The 13179-nt window shown below is 35.8% G+C and overlaps 2 protein-coding genes across 2 annotated transcripts; one reads left to right on the top strand and one right to left on the bottom strand.

Annotated features, from left to right (window-relative positions):
• Positions 1-360: 360 nt before the first annotated feature.
• Positions 361-2296, bottom strand: LOC133874689 (uncharacterized). Its single transcript, XM_062312560.1, has 2 exons — positions 2008-2296; positions 361-584 (listed from the first exon to the last, which is right to left on the bottom strand). The coding sequence occupies exons 1-2, from the start codon at positions 2291-2293 to the stop codon at positions 478-480; spliced, it is 393 nt and encodes a 130-aa protein (XP_062168544.1). The 5' UTR covers positions 2294-2296; the 3' UTR covers positions 361-477.
• A 1137-nt stretch (positions 2297-3433) lies between these two features.
• On the top strand, positions 3434-12850 carry LOC133875302 (imidazole glycerol phosphate synthase hisHF, chloroplastic-like). Its single transcript, XM_062313393.1, has 19 exons — positions 3434-3688; positions 3782-3864; positions 4190-4284; positions 4428-4531; positions 7169-7338; positions 7459-7573; positions 8174-8229; positions 8323-8361; positions 8616-8714; positions 8881-8943; positions 9026-9088; positions 9218-9300; positions 9476-9584; positions 9699-9752; positions 10414-10501; positions 11002-11039; positions 11697-11802; positions 12041-12207; positions 12520-12850. Exons 1-19 carry the CDS (start codon positions 3505-3507, stop codon positions 12577-12579), a joined length of 1776 nt encoding a protein of 591 aa, XP_062169377.1. The 5' UTR covers positions 3434-3504; the 3' UTR covers positions 12580-12850.
• Positions 12851-13179: the final 329 nt, after the last annotated feature.

Genomic DNA, 13179 nt, shown 5'->3' with positions numbered 1-13179 from the left:
GAGCCTTACGTTTGAAAAAAGTTTAAATTCCTTTTAACAAATTTAAAGGATCTAGGTCCCTCAAACCCTAATAAATTATCTCCTTACGTGTTTGTGAAAGTATTCATGTAACAATTAAAATTTTAAGATAAGTAATTATCTAACATGGTATCAAAACAGAAGTCTTGAATCAAACTTTGATCTCACAATTTACCCTCCAATTCAATTAAATATTGTACATGTTGAGCCTAACTTGTTGGGGGAGAGTTTGAACCCATACATGCGAAAGGGTAATATAATATTTAATTAAATGATTAAATTCATTATTTCTTATCGACATAAACTTTTAAAATAAATGATAATTTAACATAATTACACATTTCATCTACCAATTCAGATAAATTACATATAAATCATTTTATGAATGAACACACATGAATCATCTATGTCTTCTAGGTCTTCTCCATCGGATCCCCTGCTTTTTGCTATAATCCTGGTTTAACTTGTTAGCACGAGGACAAAAAGCAAGCCGATCCTCAGTAGATTGAGTTCTTGAATATAATAATGTAGTCTGTCTATCACTAGTGCAAGGAATAGGGAGAATCCTGCGTACAGATCACAAAATTTGACATATAGATTGTTAGAATATTATTTGGGATATTTGTTAAATCACTAATTATTTCAAATGCTTAGGCTAAATTTAATTGAAATGGAATGTAAACTATGGGAGTCAAGATCTGAATTCACGATCTTTATTATAATACCATGTTAAATCATCAATTATTTCAAAAGCTTAAATTGATAGGAATGTGTTAACTTAATTATTTAATTCATACTTTAACAATATTTTCCATACTAGCTTTGATATATTTTTCTCATAAGTATTTATCATATTTGTCTAATAAAATCTCTATGATTTGATTACCTTTTCTAGCCTATATCACATGAGTTGTCAATTTTTTATACCACTCGCAAACCCAATACGACATTAGACGGTTAGAACTTGACATAAACGTGTTCAGCTCATAAATGTGTTGACCCACTTGATTCGTTTAATAAATAGGTTAACCTGATTGACCCACGGGTTGACCCGTTTACGAAATTATATATATATAATAAATACATATTGAAACGGGTCGTGGTGGGTTAGGTCAAACATGTTAAATATATCGTTTTTGGGTTTAAACAGGTAAAATGGGGCGACCCATGTAATAAAAGGGTCAAGTGGGGTTGATTTGGGTCACTTGCGAATCCTGTCAAGGTTTGACCCGTTTAACAAAACTGGTTGTATTTGGGTTGACCCATTAACAGGTTCACAGGTCAAGGAAGTCGGCCCGAACCCAACCCGCCAACCTGGATTGACAGCCTTGCCTACCACATGTTCCTTATAAATTGACCATGTAACATAATTGTATATGGACAAAAATTTCTTACAAACTGATTTGTAAGAAATTTCTTACAATTCACATATAAAAATGACATGTGTTATTTAAACATGTGAGAAGCACACGTTTTTTTTTTATTAATGCTATTAAAAAAACATATAAGAAGCACGTGCTATTTAAATAATATGTGTTTCTCACATGCCAAAAGACACATGCCAATCTTATATGTGGATTGTAGAAAATTTTCTACACTGAAAATTTCTACACCAATTCTTACATGTTCCTTAACAGGCCATCATTTCAACACCGGAAATAGCTCAACTAGACTATATCTTTATTAAATGACTTAAATATACAATGGATAGAACCACTCCAAATTTTCAAGTTCTTTATTATTATTTTTTGTTTCCGCTATTCTCTTACTTTTTACATTTATTATATAATTCTACAAAAATAAACTTTGGATATAAATTAGAGGAAATTGTGCAAATTCAACAAAGAAGAAGAAGAAGAAGAAGAAGCCTAACAAATGTTCAGGCTTTCAGCCTCCTAGAACGTAGATATATATTGGATGCGCTATTTATTTACAACTTAGCAACCCTTAGTAATAAATTGATAATGTGTTAAGAGGTTAATTTTGTACCTACAAGAGACGCTTCCAGATGACGACGTGCCATAAGAACCTCATCCGTTGGATTAAGCATGCCGGCTTCGGTTGAACGTCGTTTCTGGATTTTCATCACACTATGTACGGTGGAGCTAAAGAGCATGATCATTGTTCCTGTCACGGTCTTTGCCACCAATAGACCCCTTCCCTGCTTCGACCGGTCCAACCCCTTCATCACCAACTTCCTTACTGGGGTTCTGAACAAAAGGGTCAGAATCACAGCCATTTCCGCCAACACAAGCGCAAACAAAAGCTGTATCATCTTTGCAATGTATCCCACGCACAAAAAACTCTTGCTTCATCTTTTATGCTGAAGATGGCCTAAAAGGGTGCCTATAGAACGTGCATGGTCTTGTGTTACTTTTGGTATCTCCTTTTGGAATTCACCTTACGTACTCTCCTAAACTTTTGGTTCAATTAAAGAATTATACTTTCAATTGTGGCATCAAGAGGCACATGATAACTTAAGTCTCGTTTGATTTGCAGAAAGAGTACGTATTCTATTAAAAAACATAATATTTATTATTAAGAATAAAAAAAAAATAGAATGAAAAAAGTATTCGTACTTTTTAGTTTGATAACAACTCATATATTTTAATTGGAATCCAATCAAAATTATTAGAACACTCTACATGTTTTTTAGAAAAAAAATTAATAAAGACTCAAATTATTAAAAAAAAAATAAAATTGAAAAACCAGTGGGTGGCCTGCCACCCATTCATCAAGAGCCAGGGGTGGCTGCAACCACCCTCAAAGTGGTTTCCGAGGGTGGCCGGCCACCCCCAAAGCCAATCGAGCCACCCCCAAAAGCTCTTGGGGTAGTCGCACCACCACTGAAACGCCTCAAGGGTCCACCACGAGGTGTTTCAGGGGTGGTATGACCACCCCGACACTTTATATGGGCTGGGCAGACACCCCAATGGGTGATCGGCCAGCCAGTTAAAGGTTTCTTATATTTTTTTTCTTTAAAATAAAAAAGAGAGAAAATATAAAATAAATGGTTTTTTTTCTAAAAAATATAGTATATTCCCTTAAGAATAACTATTTCTTTTATTTTTTAGAAAAATATATATCCTTTTTTATAAGAATAAACTTCTACCAAACAAAAGAATAGCATAAAAATAGGCATTTCATTGTAAAGATTTATTCTGCGAATTAAACTGGACCTTAAAGTCTTAAAGTGGTTTTCCGTTTGGACAGTTTTTCTTCTAAACCGAATAGGAGGAAATATGCACGGGAGGATAAAAAAAAAAATGGGCTCCAGCCTTTTCAGGCTCAGAAGGAATAAAAACAGAATGGGCTCGTCTTATTAATTTGGGTTCATCCCTACTCAACCATAGTCAACCACAATCACAACGCCGCCGTTTCGTGTAGGCAGAGAGCTAGGGACTTATAACCAGTTATTACTCAGACTCTGTAGCGAAGAGACGCGAACACACAAAAGAGAGAGAGCTGAATATTCGAGCTTTGACAATGGAGGCGGCTCCATTTACTTCTTCTTCTTCAGCTTCAGCTTCGTCTTTGTCTTCTCGCTCCGTAACAGCTCGATCATTATCTTCCTCTTCATCTCTCTTATTTCGTCGCAATAATATCCGCAACAGTTATTGTAAATTCAAATCTCCAAGAAACTTCTCGGTCCGAGCCTCTGGAGACTCTGGTACTCTCTCTCTCTCTCTCTCTCTCTCTCTCATTACTTTCATGCTTTCTGATAATTTATTTGTTTATTTTTTTCTCATTTTTTTTTTTTCAGTTGTCACGTTACTCGATTATGGCGCTGGCAATGTTCGTAGCGTGAGGAATGCGATTCGCCATCTCGGCTTTGACATCAAAGATGTGAGCTATTTTCTCATTTTCTTAAAATTTCGTAACATTCTTTTTATTCAATTGTTTTGTATCATTTGGCAGTATGTTAGTGGCATTTTATCAAAGACTACGCGTTCAGAGCCAAAAAAATATATGTTTTTATGTTTTTTTTTTCTGATTTATTTGTTTAATTTTGAATGAGTGAGAAACACGGTTAGTTTTAGTACGGATTTTAATATAGTGAGCAAATATATATAGTTTGCCTAGAATGGATGAATAATTGAATATACATGCGAAAATGTAGTAAATTTATTTATTATTATTATTTTTTAATGTTTTATTACTTCAAATGTAGGTGCAAACTCCAGAGGACATTTTAAAGGCAAATCGACTTATTTTTCCGGGCGTTGGGGCATTTGCTGCGGCCATGGATGTGTTGAACAAAAAAGGGTGTGTTTTGTTTTAGATTTTGTGGACTGTTTATTTGGATCAATTTGTTGTATAGTGCATTGAAGTGGGTTAGTGGCATATATGTATGATTTAAGCTAATTATATTCATGTGTCAGAGTTTTGAGTGTTTTGATGTTTTGCAGGATGGCTGAAGCACTCTGTACCTATATTGAGAAAGATCGCCCATTTTTGGGCATTTGTCTTGGACTTCAGTTACTTTTTGAGTCTAGTGAGGAGAATGGACCTGGTCAGTCATATCTGAATCTATGTGAAGTTTTTATTTACTTTTTTCTTTTTCATTTTTTGGTCATCTGAACATACATCTAATTTAGAAGTATATGGAAATGTGAATGAAATGCAGTAGTGACAGCATTCATTTATGTAATATTTCTCTATGTTGATTTTTTTTTTTTCTTTGCATTGCAAATGATAATCATTTCTGTATCATGTTTACATACTCAACAACTACGGTTTGCAGTTTAGTGGACTTATATGATGGTGGTGGTGGTGGTGATGTTGATTATGGTGGTGGCTTCATGTACTCTGTTGCCATCATAATAAAATAATAATAATAATAAAAATATTCTAGAGGGACTTAGAGAAAAAGGGTAAAAGATTTAGAGAGATAGAGATCTGTGTGAAATGAAGGTGTCTGATTTTGTAAAATGCAAAAGAGACGAAGAAGTATAGTTATTCCTAAATATGCAAGACTATTTAGTTGGGTATAAATACCCAAAATGCTTTTATGAAAGAAAGGCAAATTCTTGATTCTGTTCTTATAGCTAATAAGTGTTTGGATAGTCGCATTAAATCAAGTGAACCAGGGTTACTTTGTAAATTGGATATTGAGAAGGCTTATGATCATGCCAACTGGGATTTCTTGTTGTTTATGTTGAGAAGATGTGGCTTCGGGGAGAGATGGTGTTCTTGGATAGTGCATTGTATCTCTTCGGTGCGTTTCTCGGTTTTGGTGAATGGCACCCCTTCTGGTTTTTTCAGCAGCTCTCGTGGTCTTAGATAGGGTGACCCTCTGTCGCCTCTCTTGTTTGTCTGATGGAGGCCCTTAGTAAGTTGTTCTCTATTACAGTTCAAAGGGGTTTCCTCTCTGGCTTCTCTGTGGGCTCTGGCAGCAATGGAGTGATTAACATTTCTCATCTGTTATTCGCAAACGATACTTTAGTTTTTTGCGGGGCTAATCCTAATCATCTTCTCTATCTTCGTATGTTAGTACTGTCATTTGAAGCTGTTTCAGGTTTGAAGATTAATTTGGATGAGTCAGTTTTGGTTCCTGTGGGTCATGTGGATAATATGGATGATTTGGCTAGCATCTTGGGCTGTGGAGTCTCTTCTCTTCCTTTAAAGTACTTTGGACTTCCGTTGGGGGCCCCTTTTAAGGCCAAGTCCAACTGGGATGAGGTAGTTGGTAAGATTGAGAAGCGGCTGGTTAGCTGGAAGCGGTTGTATCTGTCGAAGGGTGGCGGAGTTACCCTTATAAAAAGCACTCTCTCTAATCTTCCTACGTACTTTCTTTCTCTATTCTATATTCCCTTTAGTGTTGCTAGTCGTATTGAGAAGCTGCATCGAGATTTCTTGTGGGGTGGCATAGGTGAAGAATTTAAATTTCATCTGGTTAATTGGTCCAAAGTTTGTTCTCCTATTACAAATGGTGGTTTGGGCATCCGGAATTTGTGGATTTTCAATAAGGCTCTTTTAGGGAAGTGGTTGTGGCGTTATGCCCATGAGAAAGAGGCTTGGTGGAAATCCGTTGTGGATGCAAAGTACGATTCTACTTGGGATGGTTGGTGTTCTTTAGACCCCCCTGGGTCACACAGAATGGGGCTTTGGAAGAATATTAGGAAGGGGTGGAGTTTGCTTTGCAGCCATACTAGACTTATTCTGGGAAATAGATCTAGGATCCGTTTTTGGGACGATGTGTGGTGTGGTGAGGTACCCCTTAAGGAAGCTCTCCCAGTTTTGTATGACATAGCACGTGACAAGGATGCAAATGTTAGCTTCTTTCGAGCGGCCCACGACTAGGAGGTGGATGTTTTGGCCTCCTTGTTCTCTTTGTTGTAGTGGATTGTGATAGGGAAGACCAACTCTGGTGATCTCCTTCTCACAAAGGGAAATTTGATGTTAGATCTTTCTATAAGGCTCTTGCTTGCAAAGAGGTTATTCATTTTCCCTGAAAAGTATTTGGCGGACCAAGGTCCCCGTGAAAGTGGCTTTCTTTGCTTGGACGGTAGGGCAAGGGAAGATCCTCACCTTGGACAATCTCAGAAAGAAGCGTGTCATTCTAATTGATAGATGTTGCATGTGCAAAATGAATGGGGAGTCGGTGGATCACCTTTTTCTCCATTACGAGGTTGCACGCGCTTTATGGAACGCCATCTTTAGTCGCTTTAGTCTGTCTTGGGTTATGCCTTTTCGAGTGATAGATTTATTCGCTTGCTAGTGGACAGGTGGTCGCTCTCGGAGTGCGGTCGTGTGAAAGATGGTCCCTTGTTGCCTTTTGTGGTGCTTGTGGAGGGAACACAATGATAGACAGTTCGAAGATAAAGAAATAACCATTGAGGAACTCTTTCCTTTTTCTTTCATTCTTTATACTCTTGGTCGGCTGCATTCCTCTCACCTTTAGTGTTTAGTTTTAATGATTTCTTTGTTTTGTTTTCTTCTTCTTCTTAAATGCCTTTCTTGTATACTTCATGTGTACTTGATTGCGCTTTGCGCTTTTTAATGATATTTCTCTTTCTTATCAAAAAAAAAAATACCCTCTGAATTGAACAAAATACATTCTAACTTTTCTACATTGTATATTAAACATAGTCTATACTTCCATTTTCTGTTCCTTTAACTTCAATTAACAGCTTTACATGTGTCTCAGTAAATGGTCTTGGCTTAATACCGGGTGTGGTTGGGCGTTTTGACTCATCAAATGATTTCAGAGTACCCCATATCGGCTGGAATGCTTTGCAAATCAAAGAAGACTCCAAAATTTTGGATGATATTGGAAACCGCCATGTCTACTTTGTTCACTCTTACCGCGCTATGCCAGTACATCATTTATCTTTTTGTTTAAAAAGGCTGCCTTCTTAATATAGCTGTTGCATGCTAAACCATAAATACCATGAGTTTCATGTATTTAATAACTTAACCTCTTTGTTTTTTTTCCAGTCAGATGCCAACAAAGAGTGGGTATCATCTACCTGCAACTATGGTGTCGACTTTATAGCATCTGTTAGAAGAGGAAATGTGCATGCAGTTCAGTTCCACCCAGAAAAGAGTGGAGGCAAGATATCTTTTACTCTCATTCATCCTTCCTCTTTTGTCTTTTTTGTTTTTCTGGCCTTCATGTGGTAGCTCAAATTGTACTGATTCAAATCTCGCTTCTGTTGGCATTGAGGATAATTGCAAAAATCTTCCATATTTTCCTTTCAGGAGCAAGTTATTATGGAGTAAAGAAAGCCTTCTCACATGTTGTTTTACTTGGGAGTTCTTTCTGAAAAAGAATTTTAAAGGATTAAAGTTTAAGGCTTTAACTCTCCAAAAAGAAAAAGAAAAGGAGAAAATGTTGTACTGCATAAGAAATTAGTGTCATTTCCGAAGCATAAAAAAATTTTTGTTTTTCTACATTCTTTCCCAGATCCAGGCCAATGGTAAAATGTCTTTCTAGGGTTTGGGTAGTGGGTTCTCTCTGATCTTGTTCGCATTCTAACCATTTGGCATTTTAGGATTACCAAATAAGTTTCATTGTAAATCAAATATCTTTATATAGATAAAAAAATAAAATAATTTTTTTTTTTTTTTAAAGAAAAAAGGGGCTTAGATATATTAAAAATCATTTGACGTCTCCATTGACATCTGTAATACCTGAAAATGAATATTTCAGATGTTGGTCTTTCGGTATTGAGAAGATTCTTGTTTCCGAAGTCAGCCACAATGAAGGTAGCCTTCATACCTTTGATATGTATGCATCTCATATGTTTCTCAACTTCTCAGTTAAACTATTAACATTCTGAAATGTTGATGTGAAGACAGAAGCCTATTGAGGGGAAAGCTTCAAAACTTGCAAAAAGGGTAATAGTAGTTGAACATAAAACCTTTTCTTCTTCTATTAAGTTTCCCCCTCCTTGTCTGTGTCTTTGTGTTCCCACCTGCTTGTTTCTTTAAATTTTTAGTTTTGTCTATACACCACTAATGGCCAGGCCCAACTAATGATATCACGGGAATTTGAAGAATTTTTATCTCATTTTTCTTTTTGGGCTATGCCATTCTCTTGTATTTTGGTATTCTGAAAAAGGGTCCATGCTAACTATATTAATTATGTCTAGGTAATTGCTTGTCTTGATGTGAGGACAAATGATAAAGGAGATCTTGTTGTAACCAAAGGGGACCAATATGATGTAAGAGAGCATACGAAAGAGAATGAGGTATTGTGATGGTTTTTAGTATCTGATTTATGGGTACAGACATTGTTGCACTCAATACATTATTACAGTCATTTGGTATCAATGGTAAATTATCAAAGTTGAATCCTCCCTCTTAAAGCAGTTCTAATTTGGTATAATTTAATCACACTATCATAAACTTTTGTAGGTAAGAAACCTTGGCAAGCCAGTTGAGCTTGCTGGACAGTATTACAAAGATGGAGCTGATGAGGTATGCTTTTGACAGAATTGAATGCTTATGCTTTATCACTTAGCAACTATATTCTAAATCAACTGTCAAAATTAAATTGCAGGTCAGCTTTTTAAATATTACTGGTTTCAGAGACTTCCCTCTCGGCGATTTGCCAATGCTGCAGGTTTGTAAGATTGCAAATGGCAATAAATATCCAATGTTAATATTTTGTTGTGACACTAGTACTTTTGTCTTTACCTCAAACGTTACATGTTGATTCTGTTCTTTGATCTGAATGTGCTTGCTGTCGTAGGTGTTGAGATACACTTCAGAAAATGTTTTTGTACCGTTAACTGTTGGAGGTGGCATTAGAGATTTTACTGATGCAAATGGCAGGTATAGTCTTTGGTGTTATTTGCATTACTGGTGTATTATGTCATGATTATATAATTCAACTTCCAGAAGAGTGTTTTCTCAGGACTCCCTGATTTTGTAGTTTTCAATAATTATTTAATTTGACCATTCGCAATTTAGGGAAGTCTATATATAAGACTTTACTTTTTCCTTGAAGGCACTATACTAGTTTGGAAGTTGCTTCAGAATATTTCAGATCTGGGGCTGATAAGATTTCCATTGGAAGTGATGCAGTTTACACTGCTGAAGAGTATTTAAGAACTGGAGTATGCTTCCCATTGTTTAATTCCTTATCAGATCCATGCACATATGCATGCATGCCTATGCACGAGTTTGTGTGTGTGTCCCTTCTGATAATTATAGACTACCTTTTATTTCAGGTCAAGACTGGAAAGAGTAGCTTGGAGCTGATATCTAGAATTTACGGAAATCAGGTACTTCAAGTCTTGTTATAGATGTATGCATGTCCATGATCCTCGTGATCCATTTGTATTCATTCTTTGGCGTTAGTCTGCACAATTCAAAGTCATAACAAATATACTTTTTTCTTTCTAAGCGTCATAACAAATATACTTAGCATACAAATGTCACAGTTTAATCAATCCAATGTTTTTCCTGCATTACTTTACATATGTTTATAAAGAATCCATGAAAGGGGTGAGAAATGTTAACATTATTGATTTTGAATTTTGACAATGGGGCAGCTGATAATTTTCCGATATCAAATTATACATTTGATTGGGCCCCATTTGAAAAAAGTTTATTGTTGTTCGTGCATATGTATCCTATGATATAAAACTGATTTTCAGTTTGGTTGTTTGTCGGTTGGTGAATTTTTTTTTTTTTTAATAAGGGTTAACCCAAAAATAGTCCCTATTGTTTTTTTTTTTTTGATAAATAATGATATTGTTTTTATGTTTATTAAAACGCTCCTTTGGTTTTAGAAAGTGATAAAGTTGGTCTTTGGGCTTTCTGAGTTTAAAAGATTAATCATTCCATCCACCTGCCGTCAAGCCCAACACAGTATCATTTATTCTCAAAATGCATTAGTGGGGTTGCTTTTACATTGAGTTAAATTATTTATTCGCTTTTCAGGCAGTAGTTGTAAGTATTGATCCTCGTAGGGTGTACCTCAAGAATCCCAATGATGTCGAGTTCAAGGCTGTAAGGTTGACAAACCCAGGTAAAAGGGAATTAATTAATTTTATTATTATTATTATTATTAATTTATTTGTTTTTTATTTGCTATGTAAATTCATGTTTCTATGGCATGCTTCGAAAATCCTATTTTGGATTGAACATCCCATTGCTAGGTTCTTATTGGATCCCTCTCTGACTTGGTGTCGGTATAAATTATAGCAAGCTTTCCTCTGAAGCTGTAAATGTAATGTTATCGGGCCTATTGGCCCACTTTTATCAAATATGAGAGGTTAATATGGTCTGTTTTCACCAGAAAAGAAGAAAATGTCTGAAGCTGTTAATGTAATGTTATTGGCCCACCTTTATCGAATATTAGAGATTAATATGGTCTGTTTTCACCAGTAAAGAAGAAAGTGTGATATTTTAACCCCTTCTCCCCATCCCAGCTTGCAGTGGGATTATTAGTTTCCAAATGGAGAAGAAATCCCCACTTCCCTTTTAGAGTTGGAGAAGATTATGACCATATTTCTTACGTTGTTTCAGGTCCAAAGGAAGAAGAGTATGCCTGGTATCAGTGTACGGTAAGCCTCTTTGCTTTCTTCGTAAGTGATCTCTTGTGGATGAGATATTTTAAATTTGAAGAACATTTAGAGAACTACCCGTCTGGCATAAATTTGCTTCATTCCAATTGTTCTCTAGCACATTTGGAAATTGACTAGTCCTATCTGAAAAGGTTGGAATGAACTTTTTTTAAAGATAGAGGAACCTGGAATGCCCCATTCCGTTAGCAGAGGGAAAGTCTCTATTTTATAAGGAATGGTCTGGCTTTAGGTGAAAGCTCCAAAGATTTGACGAGGGTTGTTGTAGTACTATTGGCTATTGATCAAGCATCATACTGAGTATAGTTTCAACTTCCAAGGAATAGAGGATGGGGCTCTATGAGAAACAACTTGTCTTTTCTGACAGATTATAGACTTAATATAATCTTTTGACTATACTGCTGGTGTAGTAGGTTTGTAGTTTGGCCATGATAATGGCACGAGACTGCCATAGCACCCTTAGCACTACCTTGTCTTCATTGGTAGATGGTAGAGTAGTGGTGGGATTGTAGTTTGGCAATAGTGCGTGTTAATATTATTATACGTAGTAATAATAGATTTTTGCTTGACTGCTTCTTTTAGAAGTTTTTTTTTTTTTTTTTGGTTTTAGTAAACTACTTTCTGTTGTTTGTCACTAAGGTTAATGGTGGGCGAGAAGGTCGACCAATTGGAGCTTATGAGCTTGCAAAAGCAGTTGAAGAGCTGGGAGCTGGAGAAATACTACTAAACTGCATTGATTGTGATGGTGAATCTAACTTCTGTACTTTTTTAGAAAATCCCCTCATATATTTTTTATTTTGTGCATCAAATCATCATTTGTTATGCCAATTCAATTCGTTACTAAATGGATTGTAGCTTTGCATAGATTTTGTATGGAGGTTTGAGAAATTATTTTTTTGTTCAATCTTCAAGATTTTGACCTTCAAAAAGTATTTTAAATAAATTAGTTTTGTTGGTTCATGCTTAAGTTTTCTCCTTTTCAGGTCAAGGGAAAGGATTTGATATAGATCTAATAAACTTGGTCTCAGATGCCGTGAGCATTCCTGTGATTGCAAGTAGTGGTGCTGGTTCTGTTAAGCACTTCTCAGATGTGTTCATGGAAACAAATGCATCTGCTGCCCTTGCTGCTGGCATCTTCCATAGGAAGGAGGTACGACTATAGAAATATTTTTTTGACTTCATTAAAATATCCCAAGTGCTGATGGAGATTATTTTCATTTTTTGTCTTCATTCTTCCCTTTTTTATTTTTGGGAGGCTGTTTCTTATAATATTAATACATTTTCTTATAAAATTGTCATGTGTTCATTAAGCATGCGAGAAGCACCTCCTACCTAGTTTGGAGGAAAACTGTCTTATATTAAAAGCCTTCAACTGGCCTAACTTGTGTTTCCTTGTTGCAACTAATGGTTCATACAGTGTGTTATATACTTATATATGTTTCTTGATTTATGCTTGTGGCAGGTGTCTATTCAGTCTGTAAAAGAGCACTTGTTGAAGGAAGGCATAGAAGTCAGAATCTAATCCAATCCTTGAGAAGTTTTGAGATTACTCTGTAGAGGCCTTAGATTCTTCCCCACCAAAGGCAGAATTAGATGGGACCTAGTCTTTTTAACTGGGCATATGTTGTATATTTAAACTTATCTGTTTCTTTTCTTTTCTTTTTCTTTTGTAGTACCAATAAATTAAGACCTTTCCCACCCATTTCTACACTAGTTTTGAAATTCTTGCTCCTGTAATCGTTGGTATGATTAAAAAATATGAGTTATCGAATTAAAGGTGTGGAACAGGATAATTACTGTTCAATGTATTTTAGGAAGTTTAGGATGAAATTTGATGAAAATTATTAGGATAGATTGATAAATCTGAGAGAAATAGATTCAGGCACATTCGAGGATGTCAACCTCCAACCAAACACAATTCAGCAATTCCAAAGATACCTACTAAAACCACCCTTGAGACTTTATATAGAGTCCCTTACAAAACGCAACTCCAAAAGACATGGAGCGACACATACTAGCAAAGACATAAAACAACTCTAGCTTTTGAATAAAACGCATAACCCTAAGCTAGCCAAAACACACCGTTTTGCTAAGCCTTTCTAGAAGCCAGTTGGATCCCATC

Source organism: Alnus glutinosa, chromosome 8 (assembly GCF_958979055.1).
Source record: "Alnus glutinosa chromosome 8, dhAlnGlut1.1, whole genome shotgun sequence".
Classification (NCBI taxonomy): Eukaryota; Viridiplantae; Streptophyta; class Magnoliopsida; order Fagales; family Betulaceae; genus Alnus; species Alnus glutinosa.
This window is presented reverse-complemented; position numbering and strand designations above follow the sequence as displayed.